Consider the following 19,959-nt stretch of genomic DNA (forward strand, 5'->3'; position numbering starts at 1 on the left):
CATTCAGTTCCTGTTGCACTAGTAGCTTCTGGCATTTTCTGCTCTTTCCCTCCCTCAGAGTAAGAGTTAAAATAACCATGAAATGCCTGTAATTAAAGCAGCTTCAAGGCATGCACAGCTGTGAGGCGGACCATGCCAAGCATGAGCAAGCTGCTCTCACATATGCCAATGCCAATGCCACTACCTAATTTGGAGGCAGATACCTACGCCGATATTCTTGAATTGCTGTGTGAATATTTGCTGTTCATGTCGCTGGCCGTCACAACACTACTGGTTTCAGAGAAAAGATCCAATTCTGGGCAATGTGGCATTTCACAATCTGCAAAATATGTTAACAACTGTCACTGTATGGGAAAAGGTCACAGTTATTCCAAGCTTCCCCTCTGGGTAATCTATGCAGCTTGTCGGAGAAGCAGCTTAGGCAGGTTCATTCTACCTGACAGCATTTCAATTCCACACAGCCAGCACACAAGAAGAAACAGCAATTATGAGAACACCACTGCCTATCTGCCCTAGTGAGGATTGATACTGTGATTGTGAGCACACGGGGATTCCAATCTCAGTGCAGCAAATCTGGACCAGGACAAAGCATTCCACTTTCAGAAAACCTCCCTGAGCCTATGTGAGCTGGCAGGTGAATGCAAATGTGTCTAGTAGGTACTCAGCACAAAGACATGCTGAGCACTACCTGACCAAGCAAAGCTGGCACTGTGGAGACAACGCTGTGTTGTTTTGAAGAGCTTTCAGGTGTATTCTGATCCCATGAAAGCTCTAACACAGATAGCACTGACAATAAATCTGTCTTTACAGAATAAGCAAGGTCAAACAATCACAGCCCAAGTATAGTGTGAGGAGGGGGTGAGAAGAATGCTTTCTATTGTTGTAGATAGCACTGGAGCTAGACGAGAGCCCAGCTCCACCAGGGCAAATGGAAATCACAAAGGAAAAGAGGATCACAGTTATTTATGCAGGAGAAAGTCATTATGCACTTCAATACCAACCCTGAATGCTCTCAAAAGCCTTCTCCTTTAGCTCTCGGACCACTTGCAAGCGACTCTTATGGCGAACAAAAGCTGTTTTCTGAGAATCTAGGAACATCAGCTGACTTTTCTGAGCTGCTCAACAAGAAAATCAGAACATGAACATTTGCGCAAGAGAACAAGAAAAGCATTTGTAACACCATTAGTCTGAAGAAGCACAGTCCTTCAAAAGGCTCAGAAAGCACACCAAAGGATTCAAGTAGGACACTGAAAGCTTATAATACAGGAGCCCACTAAATAAGATGCACCTGGATGCAGAGTGAATTAACCTGCCAGACAAGCATTTTCTAGAACAAGAGTCTGTTTCTGACACAAGAGGAGCAGAAAGCTCTACGGCAAAACCTCTTCACATTAACTAGGCTTGAATTAAAAGAAAAAAAATCCCTCAACTCATAAAGCTTGATGCACATAGCATGAAAAGGAAAAACATCCAATAGTAATCAACCATCCTTCCTGGACAGAAGGGAGAATATAGCCAAACTATAGTTTTCAGAAAATACACATAAAAGCTGATAAGACAGACAGCTATTTTCTTAGTCCATAGCTCCACTGCCACATGTGCTTTGGAACAAGAACTGTCCTCCTTGCTCATAAATATGAAGACACAGATACCTTCACAGTTTGTCACTGTGAGGTTTGGAAAAGCTCAAAAGGAGCTTGACTGAAGTAAAAAGTGCCCATGACACTGCAGAGCTTCAGGCTGCATTGAGGAGAGCCAACTGCAGCTAAATGACAGCATCAATTATGCAGAATCAAAGCATCCTTCCATACAGCTTCCAGTACTGGAGTGCCTTCCCACAGACCCAGTAAAGACCTTCCTCAGCCTCTACAGCACAGAGAAGTATCTGATTCTTGCATGGATTCACCTTCTAGAATAGCAGGTTTGAAGTTTGTCTCCAAGATATCCAGTCTACCATACTTGTGAATCTGGATCGGGGAAAGGAAACAAAGTATAATTTAAGGATTCATCTGAGATCCCATCTCTCTGTTCTTGTACTCTAAAGAAATATTCCACTCTGGTTCTTGTGTTCTGAAACGTCTTACCAGTCTTAAAGCCTCTTCCCAGAGAGCCCCCTCTAAGAGCAAGAGAACAGCCCCTTCATAATCCTAGAAGGAAAGAGCAATCGCATACTGCTACAGATGCTAGTAATATACATTCAAGTAATACCTATTTTAATGCACATTTCTATGCAACAGTATCACAGATAGGGCAGGAAAACACTGCCGCACCAGGTACTTTGAGGTGCTGACATAAAAAAACCCTCAAATTATGTTACTTCTCCCATGCTGAGGGGAAATCCCTCTTCAACCCTGTCTTCCTTACTCTGGCTCTCATGCTTCTGCTCTCCAAGACAAGAGCTTTTCATACCAAACAGAGGCAGCTTCATGAGTGGAAAAATTCAGGGACACAGCATTCATCCTCAACATGCTCACTGCATCACCCGGACCTGCTCTGCCCTTCCCAAGAGAGCTCACAGCTGTCAGCTTGCATGGAGTCACACGTGACCCAGGAGAATGAAAAACACAAAGATGGTGTCTCTCTGACAGATGATATTACTGGGGCACAGAGAGGAGGGTGATTACATTACCTGAGTGTACTGCTCCAGCAGTATGGCTGCCTCTGCATGCTTCCTCTGTTCAACTAGTTTTCCTACAAGAGAAGGTGGAGTTTAACTTTTCAGAAGCAGCTAGATTTTATGACACAAAAGTACAAGATAAGAGGAAAACCCCACTCATTGAGGCACTTTCTGCCTGTTCACACACTTACTCAACCTGCCTGATGCAAAAAATTAACTTGCAACACCATTAGGCAGTTGCTTGTGAAACTGCATGTGCATGTCCCTCAAGGCCAGATGGAGAACTTTTTAACCTCTGCTTGAGACAAAAATACTGAACAGACTCTTAAGTGGTGAGGGCCAGGATTTAAAAAGGAAATCTCTCCTGAAAGCTTCAGTGTATTGCAGCCTTTCTGTCTGCAGGAAGCACTTTGCTGCCTGCTCTCTGTGGTATGACAGCAACCGTCAAGCTTGCAGGATTCAGGGCTTCTAGAGCCCTGAAAGTCAGAACCAGTTTTGGCACCAGCTACAATGCTAGGATGCAATGTAAGGAAGCAAGCGATACCAAAACACCGGAAAAAACCAAACCCAGAAACCACAAAATTAACCAAGGAAGCAATCTCATCCAGGACACCTTGTATCTCCTCAGTTTGCTAAATTGCAGTTTTGATTTCAGAAATGCAAAAGAAAAAGTATGAAAGGCGAGGCATGAAGAATCCAAAAGACAAGACAGAAAAAGAAGATACTGGAATACCAAACTCTGGAAGACTACACTCCCAGGAGCCATATTCCCACTGGATAAGTGGGCCGTTCATAAACTCTGCCTCTGAGTAAGAGTGAAGTTGGGATGACGCTCCATTTCTCTTGTTGAAACACGTGCCAGGTACACTACATATCTCATGCATGCAGTATGACAGGACCTAGTGAACACAAATTCTGAGACCAGGTATGTCTTTCTCCTGCAGAAGAACAGCACGTAGCTTTATAGGTACCAGTTAGTTCTAGCTAAAGCTAGGTCCAAGCCAGGAAATCACATGAAGACTTAGCTTTGAATTATCCAATAGCCCTTAAGATCTGCGACTAAGCACGCTCCTTAGGTCAATGATGTCTAGAGGCCTCAGTCATGCTGCACACTTCAAAGAATCTTCACTCCATGAAGTTAACCAGGGAGGCAGTTTGGAACAGTGGTTCAGCAACAAGTTGCAAGGAAAATGTGCGAAAAACAATCAGCATGGGGCAGCCAAGGCCATAGCTAGCTTGGCAACTCCTGGGTGCCTACCAGCTCAGTGCCAACCCCTTCTGGTTCCTTTGAGAAACAAAGGTGATGTGCCATCCCACATACATTTGGGAAACATGAGATGTTTGTCTACCTTTAAGAAAAATGCTGCTGAGGACTGAGGTTTTCACTGAGTTTTAGGAAAAATCAAAACGAACCAAAAATAACAGCAGTTTTCCTCTGCACACTTCCATCTCCTCAATGCATACCTGCCATGCTCTGTGCCAGGCTGGACAGCTTATCTTTTGTGTAACCAAGCTGTGACGCCATGCACAGGGCTTGCTGCCAGCTGCCACTGTTCTGGAAAGCATCAAGAGCCTTTGCAAAGATGCTAGCGCGAGCAAATATTAACGCAGCCTGTTCATATAGCTGCTTCTGAATCAAGTACTCTCCATATGCATCACTGATATCCTGCAAGAAAGGGACAAAAGAGAAACAAGAAATCAGCTGTTGTCAGTAGCAGTCCTCCATTAGTGAAAATTACACACCCATCAACAAAAGCCTATTCATCCTTCCCCAAGGAACCTCCAGGCACAATGTGCTTATCATAATTCAAATTTTATATCAAACCAAGGGCTGATGATTAGCATATGGATACATTTCACAGAGCTGAAGCAAGAAACACAGGAGGAATCTAACTCTCCAAGGCAAAGGCTGGGTAAACTATACACTGTAGGAAATCAGCCCCTGTTTCCACTCACACAAGCATTTTTCATTAGAAACCCTGAATCAATTTACTCCAAGAGTCAAACTCTGGCACAAGAGAGGATGCAAGCTCTGCAAATCTATACTTAGACTGCTGTGAATCAATATCCTGAGCTTCCTATTCAAAACTGATTATCTCCATCAAGAAGAAGCAGGTGGGTTTGACTGTACCTACATAGAAGGAATGAAAAAAGACTCCCAATGAGTCAGTCACAAACAGACCTTCCTCACGAGGGGATTCCTTTCTGCTTTCACCATGTTGCAAACAGACCAAGTTTCTGTATTGCCACTCTTAGTTCTTTTATCTACTTCTTTGACTAACGTTTGTGTGTTGTGTATTTACAATATATAAGTTCTATTAAATACATTCATTTTTATATCAGCCTTGGGCAAGCCGCAGTTCTTCAGTAATACTAAACAAAAAAGGGACAATATTATGCTAGGAAACAGCAAATCTACAAGGGCCCCAGGCTCTCAGCTCTCTTCAGAATAGTTTAAGGATAAAAAAGTATCCCTAAACAACCTGCAAATGACAGATAGAAAGCAGGTATCACAGAATCAAGACAGGAAGAGAAGTTTTTTTGTGATAATAGCAGTTCTCCAGCACACCACAAGATAAAAAAAAAGCAGCAGAAACCAGACTCTCAGGTGCTGTCCTGGTCAGGAGATCAAAGAAGTAGCAGCCACTCCTTCAATGACCAGACCTTGCAGGGTCAGTGCTGAGAGTCATTCCAGCTATTACCTCTGAGGAGGGTCTTGGACAACAGAAGAATAGCAATGATCTGCAGGACTGGAACACAAGCAGCTGCTGTTCCATTCCTGCCCTCACTCAAGGTGTCAAGGATGCACAAACATATGTGCAAGAGAGTAAATAAAGTTGTCATGCTGCAGTGCCACGTGCTTACATACCTTGTACTCCTGACTGCCTGAGGAGTACAGCTTCAAGGCTTCACAATACAGGTTCTGATCCTTCACCAAGTTCAGAAATTCGGAGAAATGTTCAGGACCTGGAGAAACAATTTTTCACAGAAAGAGAGAAGGCACATGGCTCTCCCAGCTCCCACTCAGTCTGGGTTCACTGCATTAAGAAGCAACTAGAGGTGCCTGGGTGGAAAAGCACAGAAGTACGTATTCTACTACTGTAAAATCAAGGCATTAACTTCCTTGAGGTTTGCTCCACTTTTGCCAACAAAATTAATGGGGGAACAAGTCACAACAGGAATAAAACAAGACTTATGCTTCATGATCACAAAGCAGCAAACATTCTCACCCCTTTCTCCCTGTGCCAAGCTAAGCTAGAAAAAGCATGTACCAGAGGTAAGTTAACCAGACACTACCAGGAGGCAAGATGACACTATGTGATCCTTCTCTTTTTTCAGCTACTCCCCCCCAACAAGGCTCTCCAAATGGAAATGTTCCACTACAGAATTTCTCCTTAGAGACGATGCATGTGCAGGAGACCTACCACATTTGCTGAGGTGCCCAAGAGCTTTTGTGTATCTCTTCAAGTGTCTGTCTATTGTATATCGTTGATAATTGGTTTCCATTTTCCGGAGAGAATTTAAGAAGGGCAAGTATTCTTTTGGGTCCTGCAGAGAATAAGGAAAACTGCAGATGAGCTGGAAAGATCCTTATTTGCCCTGATCTTAACCAACAGACAGCTTCATATATGAAATGGTGTGACAATATACTAAAAAGGCTTTTTTTTTTAAAAAAAAGTAAGCCATCTTAAAGAATCAGTTCTGTGTATGTACTCTGGCCAGGAATTAGTAACTTAAATTGCCAGGCTCCTACACGGACTACAACAGTATCTAAAGGCTGGTGACATTTTAAATTCAAGGCTATGTATTGCATCAAACTGTTTTCCATTAGCTGCTATCATCTAATCTATAAACTTGCAGCTGTAGAGCTGATGGATTCCCCCCACACCAAAGGTGAGAAAAACTGTTAACATGAATAAGGTGTTTTAAATGACAGACAGCAGACTCTGCTGCAACATCAGGAAACTGTTAAGATCCTGATGGGCATTTCCATCCAGAGATTTTAAATTAAACCTGCTAGATGATACATACTATTATCATGGCCACCACCAAATAAGAAAGAATCATTAGAGTATAGAGCTGGGAACACACAACATACAGTCTCAACCCTTCAGACCACAGTGCCTCTTTCCCCCAAAGCTATTTTGCTGTAGTGCTCTATTTCACATAGAGCACAAGCAAGTTTCCAAAGCTGTGGCTGCAGAAGTACTCAGGGATACAGAGACTTGCCATTTTCCCGCCATCATCTCAAGCACACACAAGACTTCTAAGCAATTGGAATCTTGACTGCATAGAGAGCTACAACTAATAAAAAATGCAGGCTAATCTGCACACTACAAAGAACTTCTGGGAAAGCAGACAAACAGTTCCTTGGCTGTAGCTATGAGCCCAGACCTTTTGAGATTTTTCTGCCACCATGATGACTAAATCAAAGTCATATGTCCCCAAGGAATAATCATACAATTCATTGACATCCACAAGGAAAAGAAGGTACTTCAGTGCTTCTTCTGCACTCACAGCTTTGACATCTGGAGTAACACTTTCTGTAACAAGATAGAGAAGCCTACAATCAGTTACACTGTCAGCAGTGAAACCCTGCTCTAAAGGAGAGATGCTTTATCAAGTACATTCTTAACATCCGATATGGACCACCAAACTAATGCCTCATTCTGTCTTGCAAGCACAGTTACAGTGCCTTTCCTAGGGAACTTCAAGGACCAGCCCCAGCAGGGTAACTTCTTAGGTGTGCAATAGTAGCAGAATAAAATGGTGTGAAACCAAAGTTTTCCAGTTTGAGATACCAGGACCCCAGAAAATGAACCTCCTGTTCCATGTGGGGAGAACCATAGTTCAGCCTGGAAAGGGAAAACAGCTCCACCTCTGGGCTATGTGCTGACATACCTAGATAAAAGGATGAGCTGAGGGCATGTACAGCAGTGCATCTTAGCTGATAAGCTGCTGTTCCACTAACACATAGCAACTTTCAAGTATGTTTTTGTTTTCTGGCTGACTCCATGAAGAGCCACCTTAAAATAACTTTCAGGGTGAACCATGCTAACTATGTAAACGCCTGCAAACCACCCGCTTTGAAAACTTTTGAGTTCTTGATACAACACCTCGAAGATCATGAACCTTTTGGAGAGCAATTTCCAGTTCTGGAGGATTTTTCTTTACATGTGCTGTCAATATTGATAGGCAGTACCTGAAGAAAACAGAAACAGCAAATGAAAAAGCAGGAAGACAGAAACATTGCTTATTCCTGTTTTAGCACAGTTTGTGCAAGTTCTAGTGCACGTATTGGAAAAAAAAAATTCTCAGGTATTCCTATCTTTTTAAAGGAAGGCAGGAAAACCAGGAAGAGAGCAGAATATACCACGAAGGTCTGTCTAGACACTCAGCATATCCCAATATATCGCAAGACTGAAAGTGTGTTTTGAGTATAACAGCTTCCTTACAATGCCAGCCAGCTTAATGTTCTCAGATGTTCTCTGAGAGAGAACATCTCTCTCTCAGATAGCTGGTAACAGTTTTCCAAACAAAATTTGGAATGAAAATGGTATTTTTTTTATAAAAGGAAAGCTTTCTACAAGTTTATTTCCACTTCCATAAATTTCAGACATACTATTTCCAAATAGCTTTCCCAGCTAAGTGGATGCTTTGTTTTCTGAAACTGTTTGCTAAAATGTGTCTAAATTTTCAGGGTTCAGCAGCAACCCACAGTCTGTTCCTCCTCTAGCCACTGTTTCTTACAAAAGCTGCCAATAGTTAAACACTGGCTTCACTAAACACTGTTATTATCCTATTTTCCCATCCCTTATCCTTGTCTGGTGTCAATTCATCCAAGGAGGATGGTTACCAAAAAGGTAATCATTCACAAATATGCAGTTGAAGGCTTACAAAAGTGATTCAATTTTGAATGGAACACTTGAGATCTTTCCAAAAGGCCACCTGCACCCAACAAACCAGCACTTCCTTGAAATGACAATCTTGCTCATACCTCTAGTTCCCTAGGCCACACAGACTGTTCCTAAACTGAGTGTATTTCTTAAACCCCTATAAACACCCTGCATCTATTACTTTCATTCCTGTAGTACAAAAGTTGTTTTGCTATCTGTAGAATTATTAGATTCTGCACCTTCAGAAAGTCTGCAGATGACACCAAGCGGAGTGGTGCAGTTGTCATAGCGGAAGGACGGGATGATGTCATCCAAAGGGACCTGGACAAGCTGGAGAAGTGGGGCTCTGCAAACCTCATGAGGTTCAACAAGGCCAAGTCCAAGGTCCTACCCCTGTGTTGGGGTAAGCTTCTGTTTCAACACAGGCTGGTGGATGATGTGATTGAGAGCAGTCCTGTGGAGAAGGATTTGGGGGTACCAGTTGATGAGAAGCTTGACATGAGTCGGCAATGGGCACTTGCAGCCCAGGCGGCCAACTGTATCCTGACTGCATCAAAAGTGTGGCCAGCAGGTCGAGGGAAGTGATTCTGTCCCTCTATTCCTCTCTTATGAGACCTCATCTGGAGTACTGTGTCCAGCTCTGGAATCCTCAACATAAGAAGGATATGGAGCTTTTGGAATGGGTTCAGAGGAGGGGTACAAAGGTAATCAGAGGGCTGGAGCACCTCCCATACAAGGACAGGCTGAAAGAGTTGGGGTGGTTCAGCCCGAAGAAGAGAAGGCTCTGAGGAGAACTTATAGCGTCCTTCTAGTACCTGAGGGGGGCCTACAAGAAATCTGGGAGGGATTTTTTGCAAGGGCATGTAATGACAGGACTAGGGGCAATGGGTATAAACTGGAGAGAGGCAGATTTAGATAAAAGGAGGAATTTCTTCACCATCAGAGTGGTGAGGCACTGGAACAGTTTGCCTAAGGAAGTTGTGGATGCCCCTCCCTGAAAGTGTACAAGGCCAGGTTGGATGCAGCCTTGGGCACCCTGTGTCCCAACCCAGTGCAGGTGGTTGAAACTGGGTATCTTTAAAGTCCCTTCCAACCTAAACTACTCTATGATTCTATAATTGCGGTTTGCAGGACTGCATCCTCTGCAGATGGAAGGTATGACTACGTTTTGTGGAGCACAGGCTCACCTCAGAGGGTTTGAAGCGAAATAACTGATGTTTAGAGCAGCTTCACTTTCTGCAAATGACCTACTAGAGATCTCAAAAGATTCCTTCACCTACAATAAGAAGATGCTCACTTTTGAGGGTCAATGTGTTCCATGGCAGCTCTCATCACATCACATATGAGGTTCACTTTTTTCTGATCAGGATGCTGGTGTGGTTGAGCATTACTGCTACCATTCAGAAATGGGTACATGGTCTTTGTGAAATCTTCTTCTCTAAATACAAACAGACACCATGAACACCAGTACAGTCCTTCACATAGCCCAGCACAAAGACAACGACATTAAGAAACACAAATACACGCAGAAAATAACTACTCAACAAAACAGCTCATATATCATTCAGTACTGACACACAACCTGCCACACTACCAGAAACCTCTCCAATACCTCTCATCTGTTCCAACTGATTCTCAGCATTGAATAGGAGGCAAAACAGAAAGGCACTGAAAATAAACTGGTTGGAACAACTACTTTAGTTGCACAAAAAAACCACAGAAGGCAAGATTTTCAAGATACAGCTGTCTTCTACTAAATATGCTATGGAGACACTGAGCACAGAGCACTTGTGAAAATTACAACATTTGCTTTTATTCCTAGACAAAGATTTAGGGTCAGGTCAGAATTGAAACTGCTAAGCAATGGCTCCGGCTCCTGAGAAATTATTTACTTCAGCAAGCTTAAGAAGTCCTGAAGCTATAAATGCCGTAAAGGCCTCTTTACACTCAAACTTCGAGAAAGAAGCCAGGGAGCCTGATTTGAGAATCTGAGCAAGTATCTTGGCCCCAGGCTTCAGATAAGCAGTGTTGTCTTGCTCCTTTTCATTTGGGAACAAAACTTTCTCTGTTTGCATTTACCCTTGTACACAAACCAGAAGACAAATCAAAGCAGTCAGATGACGTCTCTTGCTGGAAAAACCTAATGGCTGCCTGTAAGCAGGAATTCCTAACAGGACATGCTGACTGCCCCTGGAACTTTTGAGCCTACTCAAGCCTTTATGACCCAACATGCCAGATTTCTGACTAACTCCTTGCATCTACGTTGAAGAGCCATCAATATTTTGACAAAACCACTAATTGCATGAATGTTTCCATTTGGTGAATTATACTCACTTCAGTTCTGTGAAAAACAAGTTGATATAGTTCACGGAATCTATTTGTTTGACAAAGGCTTCTGCATTTTCCAGAAATACCTGAAATGAACAGAAGTATAACTACTGTTTTTCTGAATAAGTATATTAAATAAAAGATCAAATTCAATGACCTTCTCTGAAGGTACATGACGAAGGAAATGCTAATCTGTCTGTGTAAGAATGCCACAATGCAGCGCAGCCATCTCTGCTGAAAGCAGAATCGATGGCACTGCCTACTCTTCTGAGCCCACTGCTCAGTGTCAGTGGATTCCAGGCTAGACGTATACGGAAAACAGCATAAGAGAACTGGGCATATTTACCTTAGGATTGTGGTCATAGAGGAGATTGAGGTTGATTCGCAGCTTCCTCATACACTGAAATGCTTCCCTGAACATAAGCCTGGAGGAACGAGTCAAGTAGGGTAGTTTACATAGTGGGTAGTTGCAATATCTGCAGAAAAAGGCAACTACCAGAGGTAAGCACCGACCCTGTGGGAAGGGAATGGTCTATGCAATAACCTCTGCAGATTGCCTCCTAAAAGAAAAGTTCATTGCCAGCTTCTGCAGTGGGACAGACCAGCACACTGGGTTGACAAAGCAATACAGGCCTTGCAATATTTTTTGCCTTTGTCAAAACAGAGAGCTGCATTTCAAACTTATGTATCAACTTCTATTTCAGAAAGCCTCAATGTCAATCAATTAAACAAATAAAACATGAAAACAAGCAAGCTTCATCGTGAAGGGATCGATTCTCCATTCTGAAGAATATTGCAGATGAAAATTTCTGCCACCCACAGGGTCTCGGAACACATACAAGCCTTTCAGCGGCAAAGTGAGAGGCACCCGGGACTCCTGGAAGCTCAGCTTCTAGCTGGTAGTCCCATAAAATTTCATTGCAAACAACAAAATAATTCCTTTGAGTTTAGCCTTCCTCCCTTCTCCAGCACAACAAAAGCCAGCCTCTAACAGCTCAGACTCAGGGGGGAAGACCAGAATACTCCCGCACCATTTACCTGTCTAGCCACTTCCGAATCTGAGCAAGAACCAGAGCTCGGTGGTGAACAGCCTCCAGATTTCCTCTTGGCATCTGTAATGTAAGAGCCACACCACTGTTTATTTGTAGTTACTGTGCCCACACTGAAGGTAAAGTGAGGACTGGCCAATTTTCTAGGCCTCCCTGCTACCTGCAAGTGCACAGGCCTGTTTATTCACTTCAAAGGAAATGCAATTTCAATGACTAGGGAAAATTCTCTGAAAATTCTCACAGGTCACAAACATTCATTCCTCAGGAGGCTGAATTCCACTTAAGCGGGCAAGTCCCGGAGCAACCTCATCAAGCTTTCAGATTAGCCCTGCTTTGAGGAGGATGTTGCGTTACACATCTGCAGAGGTGCCTTTTAAATTACATTCTTATTCACTATGTGAACGTCTGTTGGTTTTGAAGAGTGAACTCAGCACTTCAGACAAACTCAGTGCCAAGGCTAATGGAGTGCTGTTAGCAAATACAGCAAGTATCAAGAGCTGAGTCTCAGAATCACAGTGAGAGGCCACTATATGTAGCATTACCCTACTTCAGTCATTAGGAATTTCAATAGCTCTTCCCGTTTCCACCTCACCTGCCTGTGCTGTACCTAACTCTCACAGGCATCCTCAAAGTCCCTCTGCATCCAGACAGGCAGCTAGAAATTTGTAAGGCACTGTGCTGCCACTGTGTAGCACTGCACACATAGTTTGCAGGTTGATTGGCTGCCCACCAAAAGAGCCCCTCTACACCCTCCAGTAGCAGACCTCAGAAGACCCAGGCAGAGCACTGACCTGCAGCACAACCTTTGTGTCCTGGGGCACCACAGTGATGATACGTGAACCTCGCTCCACCTTGCGCAGAGTCTCACTGTTGGGTGCAGGAGCACTGCTCAGGCAAGCCTGAAGGGCTAAAGACAACAGATTTATCAGCACACATAGCATACTGCAGCACTGCTCCAGTCAGGCTTTCCTGTGTAGCCCCACAAGGTCACACTGGACCAACTGAGTCAACAATTCACTAGTGATCTTCAATGGCTCCAGACAGGAGGAGAACCTCTTAGTACTGAGCACTGCTGTACATGTCCTCTATAAAAGAGGATCACAAAGCTCAACAGACCAGGTAAGACGAGCACTGAAAGATGTACAAAACCAATAAGTTGTCATCCTGCCTTTCCCACAGTCCTCATACCTCTCACAGTCAGATGCCACCAGAAACTCATTCCACTGAGATCCCTTCTCTACCACACACCCTCAAAGAGCGCACAGCCCTTCCTTTCTTTTTTTTTTTTTTCTGATGTGGAGGGGGAGAATGAAGGACTAAAAGCTGCTGAAAACAGTGAAAGGACAAACAACTACAGGACAAATGCTGCTCCCTGGAAAGAATATGTAATATATGAAGTCAGTTTCCTATGCTTCTTCCTCTCTGACAGATTTGTGAAAGCAGCTCTCTTCCTCTATCTCTTAAGTAGTTGCTCTGAGTGACCCAAATGCAGCAGGTTTGGGCGCGAAAAATGGGGATACCTTGTGGCTCCAAGACAACAGCCATGAGCTGGCACTTACCTTTCACTGATATGTTTTTCAGGCAAAAGCACTGACAGGTGTGGGAGTTGGTTGTCACCAATAAAAACTCGTCGTATGTTGCAAATGAAGTGATGTTGGAAGCGACCTGCAGAAAAAATGAAGTTTATTGCTGCATAGAGTAGAACAGCAAAGCTGTCTTTGACAGAGGAAAAGGCGATGAAATGAGGGACAAAAACTTTAGTACCTCAGTATTGTTAACAAAGAAACGGCATCGATCTGTGAGTCCCAAGATCACCTCCTGTAAATAAAACAGATGACACGTATAAACTCCCGGTGTCAGAGCCTCCAGAGTTTCACAATATTGGCTAGCACTGGACTGAAGTACCTTACAGTTAGGTACCGAGTACTCATGTGAATTACTTAGAGAAGCTGGACAGGAAGTCTTACAACTTCTGTGCCAGGACATACAGAATTAACAGTCACTTGTGGCTGAAAACCCAGCTTGATATATACTGTAGCAGAAACCACACAGTAACAAAACAGAAGCAGAAGCCACACCAGATAATTTAGTTTTTTATTCAGCAGTTTTTGAACCAAAATACCAGAGAAAAAGCACTAGTACAGAGCAGAGCAAACCAACTCTGTACATTACTCACACTAAGTGAAAGAATCCCTGAAATTACCAGCAAAAATAGCTAGTTGTTCCTTAAGCTGTTGAAACTATCGAGAAACCATTGAGAAACCATCACCACTATGAAACACCCATAGGAGGAGATTTGCTGTAACTCAATGTAGCCATAGTTGCTAACAGGACAAGTTCAGATAAAACAGAGCAAAATGCTGTTTTTTAACAAAGCAGGGCAGTGACTGCTGGAAATTTTATACATGAAATTTCTCACTCTTCAATTCATTGTATGCATAGAAGGGGAAAATCGAGTGTTAACTGCAAGCCAACAGAAATGCTCTAAAAGACAAGGGAGATACACTGTCAGCTCTGCATAGGGCCTTATGAACATCGTTAAGAAGTATCACTGGACACTGGGCAGAGGATCACATTGCATATTTGACACACAGAACAACTGAGTAGGGAACTTAACCTGCTCATAGTCTTACTTGTACTTACTTCACCACTGATCCTTGTGATAGCAGTCTGCACACAAGGGTAGGGGAACTGAACAGCAGAGCCACTACTAGTCCGCCAGGGCTTAAGAACTGGAGTAGAAGCCTCTAAAGAGGAAAAGAATATCAAACTGTTTTCCAGCCAATTGAAGATTCATACATTACAGCCACATGACATATATCTCAAGAAAACTGGAGCTGGGAATAAGCTACACTATCTGACAGAGAGAAGGAATGCTGACATGAAAGTCACACAAGCAGACAAGAAAGCTGTAATTTCTAGGGGCTTAGAAGCACCTTTATTTCACTGTGGAACAAGGGAGAAGTACTAAGACGGTGACAGTCAGTGAGTACTTCTGAATTCACTGAAACAGTCAGTTACCTTTCAAATCATAAGGTCTCAACTGTCACTCTCAATGACATTAATCACTTTCTGATACAAATCACTAATTCTGGCCCACTCCTGGGAACAGAGAAGAGCACAAAAGAAAGGACCAACTACCAGCAAAAATCACCCACATTCCTGGATGTCAAATTACCTCATTAAAGCTTTGGAGAAATCTCTAGCAACTACACCTCAGACCCTGTACTTTAATAGGGCCCAGCTTACCCCAGAAATATTTCAGGATCTGTCTATCAGCCAGCTGCAGAGCTACAGTTCTGGTCACTGGGCTGCAGCAAAGGCTGATAACTTCTCCATCTACAGGCACAAGCAACCTGGATCAAGACAAAGATGACACAGAACACCAGTCACAAGAGATGCACGTAAGACCTGTATTCTGCATTTCCTGTGGTCAGACAGAAGAATGCACATCTCCAACATGGACAGATGCCTTTTTCATGTAACAACCTTCTGCAGTCTTTTCACACCTGTGTCAGCTGACACTGGCACCACAGAGCACCAGCAACACCAGTCAAGAGGCATTTGCCTAACTGCACTAGTGTCTGCACACATAACAGCACTCTGCAGAGCCCATACCTCCTTTGTTCTAATCTGCAGTTCATATGCAAATCAGCCTGTCTTTGCTGTGAGTGCTGCACAACACAATTCTCAGGAACCCTTTGGGAAGCAGATTTCTGTATTATGGCTGGCCTCCTTTGTGATCTGGTTTTGGTTCAAAAGAACCAACAAAGTCCAGCATGTGAGGAGGAGGAGGACAGGACTACCAACTGCTACCAGTCCCCTTCTGTATCTTGATAATGGTGGGCAAATGGCAGAATGGAGGAATTTAGTCCCTCCAAGGGCCTGGAATTCAGACAAAGGAACAGAGCTGTCTCTACCGACACAGGCATGCTAGCACATGCCCTCTTGTCAGGCTGGTTGTGGGCATTAGGACTACACACAATCGCTAAGGAGCAGGCAGTTTCATGAGCTGTGTGGTTCTCCTACATGAAGAGAGCCAAATTTCCCAAACCACAGCCTCTAGGCTACATGTCTACTGAGAGACTTAATTCCTTCTAGGTGCTGTCCCAAAGTGCTCTCAGACTTCACCCACAACTGACAGATGTCTAGTACCGTATACTCAAGTGCTCTTCTTCAGCTTCAGTCACGTGAGGGCCTGCAGTCAGATGGTAAAGGACAGACTGAGCAGCATGCTGGCCCAGTCCAACCACTAGGAAGCTGTCATCTGGCAGCCAGGTGAGAAATCGGAGCCCCAGAGGATTCATCACTTCATTGCTGTCGCTGCCCACATCAACTCTGTCAAAAAATAAGAGAGATTGGGAAGCAAATAGAACCTGATTTCAGTAGACCACACTTCACTGAAGAGGCAAAGGTCTTTTGTAGGCACAGCCTGGCTGTTCAGACACACAGCATGGAGAGGAGGGCTTCAGTGCACAAACACACAATCACCCAAAGCATGAATCCTGTTGCAGGCTCGGCTGGAGATGAAGGATGAGACACCCAGGGAGCCCCATTTGTATTCCCCAGGTAATACAGCTCCCATGCTGTGTATAGGAACAAATGTAGAGTAGGGTGTTATTTTACCATTGTCCCTGCCATACAAACAGTCCTGTTGCTTCGTGTGCCATGATCATGGGCCCAGACACTGCACACCAATTCCTTTCGTTCTGGGAACAGAAGCACAAAGTACAGAACCACAATGCCAAAAGCACCAGGCACAGGAAAGGCTACTTCAGTCTTGTCACTGACAGTCACTGCACCTACTGAAATCAAGACCTCAGTCAAAGACACTTCTCAGGATAAACTGCCCACTATGTTGCTCAATCCTTAGCACTAGTTGCAGTCACACAACCAGCACAATGGGACCATGTTACCTGATAACCACTCCAAAATCTTGAGACAAGCAGCTGTTGTAACCTCTAATAAAACACGCACCCAGGCACTATCCTTCCCCCCCCGCCCCACTACAGCTGTAATAGTTTTATATTACCTGTACGTTTTATCCAGGTATGGTGTTTCCACAGCTGCTTTAAATCCATTTCCACCCACAGCTCCAAACCTGACAGTGGGATCCATCACTGTGCTCTGTCCTAGCAAACACAGAACAACATAAGTTTAGAGATCCTGCCTCTTCCATCTTCCATTTTTACCCAAAAGTAAATGCTACATGAAACTATTGTAAGAAAATGAAAATACCATCCCTGCATGTATAGTCAACACCTAATCCTCATTAACACTTACCATCCCTGCATGTATAGTCAACACCTAATCCTCATTAACACTTACTCTGAGGAACACAGCTACCTCATAATGTCACGCTACAAAACTCAGAAGAAACAGCCTCTTGTCTCACAGCACACTGAATATTATGCTGTATATAGGACTGCTTTAAGAAGTGCTAGGCGTCTCAGACAGACCTTACGCAGTTACTACCAGGCATTTCCAGTGCCAGTCACGAACATGCCAACAGAACAAATTACTCAAGATACCACTTGCTGCACTCTAACTCAAGTCAAAGCAGGGGGATATTTACTTGCATAAGCACACAGCCAAGTGCTGAATACTGCCTTCTCACAAAGCCAATGCACGACCAAAACACTCCTGTGCCACTCACTCTACTGGAGGTAAGAGAATTGAGCTTGAACCCGCAGTTGAATCAGGTACATCTCACTCCTGACTACTAAAGGCTTCTTGAAAGACGATCACCATAGCAGTCCAACAGAGTACAGCTCTCAAGAGACTGAGATTCCTTTAACAAGACAGCGCAATGTGTTCTCACCATATCTGTACACAGAGATCTTGTTATCGCAGTCTAGGATGGCCATGTCTCCACTATGTTTGGGATCTGTGTGAAATGCAACCTGATTAACGGCCTGTTTCAGCTGAAGTTCATACGTACACATGGGTGGAGGCACCACAGCATGCTGGAATGCTGTGACAAGCACTTTATCTGTGGAAGAGAAGAGAAAAAAATCCAAGCTGTAACCCAGTTCCGATGCTAGTGAGGATCTTGTTAGATTCTCTAATAAAAGTTGGAACAATGTTACAAAAATAGTTGCTGTGCCTTTACTAGTTAAATGAATTGAAATACCTCTGAAGCTCACACCAATTTCATGGTCCCTCCCATTAACAGCTTAACTAAACCATCAGCTCACAGAACTACCGCGATCCAATCCAGCCTCCACCCGAAAGGCTACTCCATCTCTACTGACACTAGAGCTGCCAAGCAGTCCCACTGCTTACCTCCATCTATGACGGCCACGTTTGCCATATGTTTGCTATTCTCCCCTATCCCATGGTCTGTTGCCCAATGCCAGTCATAGGAGAGGTAATGCCAACCCTTGCAGAGTACATGCAGTCTATACGGGTTCTCTCGGTCCCACAGCAGCAACACCAACTGATTTTCCTCCGAGCTACCAAAGTGTAGACTTTGCTTCAGGTACCAGTGATAATTCCCTGTGGTCCACAGCTGAACTATATAAAAGCAAATGGTTACAACAGAGTACTACTTGAGACCCATCTCAAACCCTCCTCACCACCACAGCTCTACTAGGGGTGGGTTAAATGCAATGAAAATAATAGTTCCAGCCTTCAGCCCACAGGTTTAACAACACCCAGCACAAGAAAACAACAGACTTCATGCAAAAGAGTCAATTCCAAAACTCTTTGAGGCCCCCTTGTGAAATGACACCTGTATTATAGGAGGGGCTCACACCTTTATTCCTCCTTTAACACCACTTCCAGTCACAGCAACCTGGAAGATGCTTTGAGCTCAGGCTGAACTACCAGTTCCTCATGAACTGCACAGGCAAACCTCCCCAGTATGTCCTAACTTGCAGAACACCCACTGCTAATCACATTTGCAGGCAAGAATAAGAGCCAGCACCTCACACAGTGCTCTCACCATAACTGTTTGTGTTGGAGCTTTCCACCTTCAGGTCTTCCAGCCATATAGCCAGGATCGTAGAATCTGCATTCCAAAGCACTTCATTAACCTGCAGAAACAAACATGGCTTATACTGATATTGATGCTTCTCGTAGGGTAGGTATGCTCCAAACTGGTATACAAGACCATGAGTTGCTCCTTATTTTCAACCATGTAAGGTGCATGTGTTATCATACTAACATAGTTCTTATGTTACAAAACTTTGCTCGTTACAGCTGAAGAGACAATACAGACATTAACGTGACAGCATTGTTCTTTGTTTTCCTTGGACTGAGGAAGCATCTGCCAAAAGACCTCTGCATCCAGAGGCAGCAGTTGAAGTAACACTCTAGCAGTAGCTTCTCAATTCTCTTATTTGGGATAACATGAGTATTTCACCTCACTCTTGCAACAACTGCCATTTTTGAAGCATTTCCCTGGTAGAAAGTATACAGAGGGCAGAACCACCCCTGGACTACAATCCCCCTTTACTTCCTTCTGTACTGTGGGTCTGCAGAGGGCATTGCATCTTCTCCACAAGCTTCTTCATTGTTCTCTTGTCAGGTTACTTTTTCCATTAGGGCTACCACTAAGTGCTAAGTTAAAAACTTCCTCCTAGAACCTAGAAAATATCTAGTCCTCCTCTCTATTGCATACTAATCAAAGAAGCCTGCACACAGCACTTACTTTGACCTGCCGTTTCTGGAATGGGAGGGTGAATTCCCCATGAAGTAGTCCATTCTTCTCCAAGAAAACCACATCATGTCTGTTGGGTTTTTCTTGCGTGGAAGTTATCAGGTTTCCTGATGGCCTTAAGAAACAGCCAAACAAAGAGTAGTTGCTTACGTAATCGCTACCTGTCATTTTAATATCAATCATCTTGCATTTTCTCCAAAGACAGGAAGAAAATGGCAGCAGAGGATATTTTTTCCTCAGCACTGTTCAGACAAAGTCACAGGTGCACCACATACGTTTTCCAGGGCTCATGACATTCTCATGTAAGTGAATAAACGTTAGCACTGGCAAAGGGACTAACAATATTCCTATTTACACAGTGAAGTCCAAAACTACTTGACATTGAGACTGTAGAGAATCTATGCT

General features: G+C 43.7%; 1 protein-coding gene across 1 annotated transcript in view; it reads right to left on the reverse strand.

Annotated features, from left to right (window-relative positions):
* ELP1 (elongator acetyltransferase complex subunit 1) overlaps positions 1-19,959 on the reverse strand; it is a 33,346-nt gene that overhangs the window by 4,443 nt on the left and 8,944 nt on the right. The window contains exons 8-32 of the mRNA XM_069880336.1: positions 19,546-19,669; positions 18,838-18,928; positions 18,177-18,407; positions 17,713-17,883; positions 16,924-17,023; positions 16,047-16,229; positions 15,141-15,247; positions 14,535-14,638; positions 13,656-13,709; positions 13,451-13,556; positions 12,683-12,798; positions 11,881-11,954; positions 11,189-11,267; positions 10,849-10,928; positions 9,812-9,952; positions 7,735-7,820; positions 7,013-7,161; positions 6,043-6,166; positions 5,487-5,584; positions 4,082-4,283; positions 2,630-2,691; positions 2,085-2,147; positions 1,907-1,967; positions 1,002-1,115; positions 208-319 (exon numbers count right to left, since the gene is read on the reverse strand). Of these exons, the coding sequence (XP_069736437.1) occupies positions 208-319; positions 1,002-1,115; positions 1,907-1,967; positions 2,085-2,147; positions 2,630-2,691; positions 4,082-4,283; positions 5,487-5,584; positions 6,043-6,166; positions 7,013-7,161; positions 7,735-7,820; positions 9,812-9,952; positions 10,849-10,928; positions 11,189-11,267; positions 11,881-11,954; positions 12,683-12,798; positions 13,451-13,556; positions 13,656-13,709; positions 14,535-14,638; positions 15,141-15,247; positions 16,047-16,229; positions 16,924-17,023; positions 17,713-17,883; positions 18,177-18,407; positions 18,838-18,928; positions 19,546-19,669 (2,832 nt within the window). The remainder of the gene's footprint in view (positions 1-207; positions 320-1,001; positions 1,116-1,906; positions 1,968-2,084; positions 2,148-2,629; positions 2,692-4,081; positions 4,284-5,486; positions 5,585-6,042; positions 6,167-7,012; positions 7,162-7,734; positions 7,821-9,811; positions 9,953-10,848; positions 10,929-11,188; positions 11,268-11,880; positions 11,955-12,682; positions 12,799-13,450; positions 13,557-13,655; positions 13,710-14,534; positions 14,639-15,140; positions 15,248-16,046; positions 16,230-16,923; positions 17,024-17,712; positions 17,884-18,176; positions 18,408-18,837; positions 18,929-19,545; positions 19,670-19,959) is intronic.

This window comes from Phaenicophaeus curvirostris, chromosome Z (genome assembly GCF_032191515.1).
Source record: "Phaenicophaeus curvirostris isolate KB17595 chromosome Z, BPBGC_Pcur_1.0, whole genome shotgun sequence".
In the NCBI taxonomy this organism is placed as follows: Eukaryota; Metazoa; Chordata; class Aves; order Cuculiformes; family Cuculidae; genus Phaenicophaeus; species Phaenicophaeus curvirostris.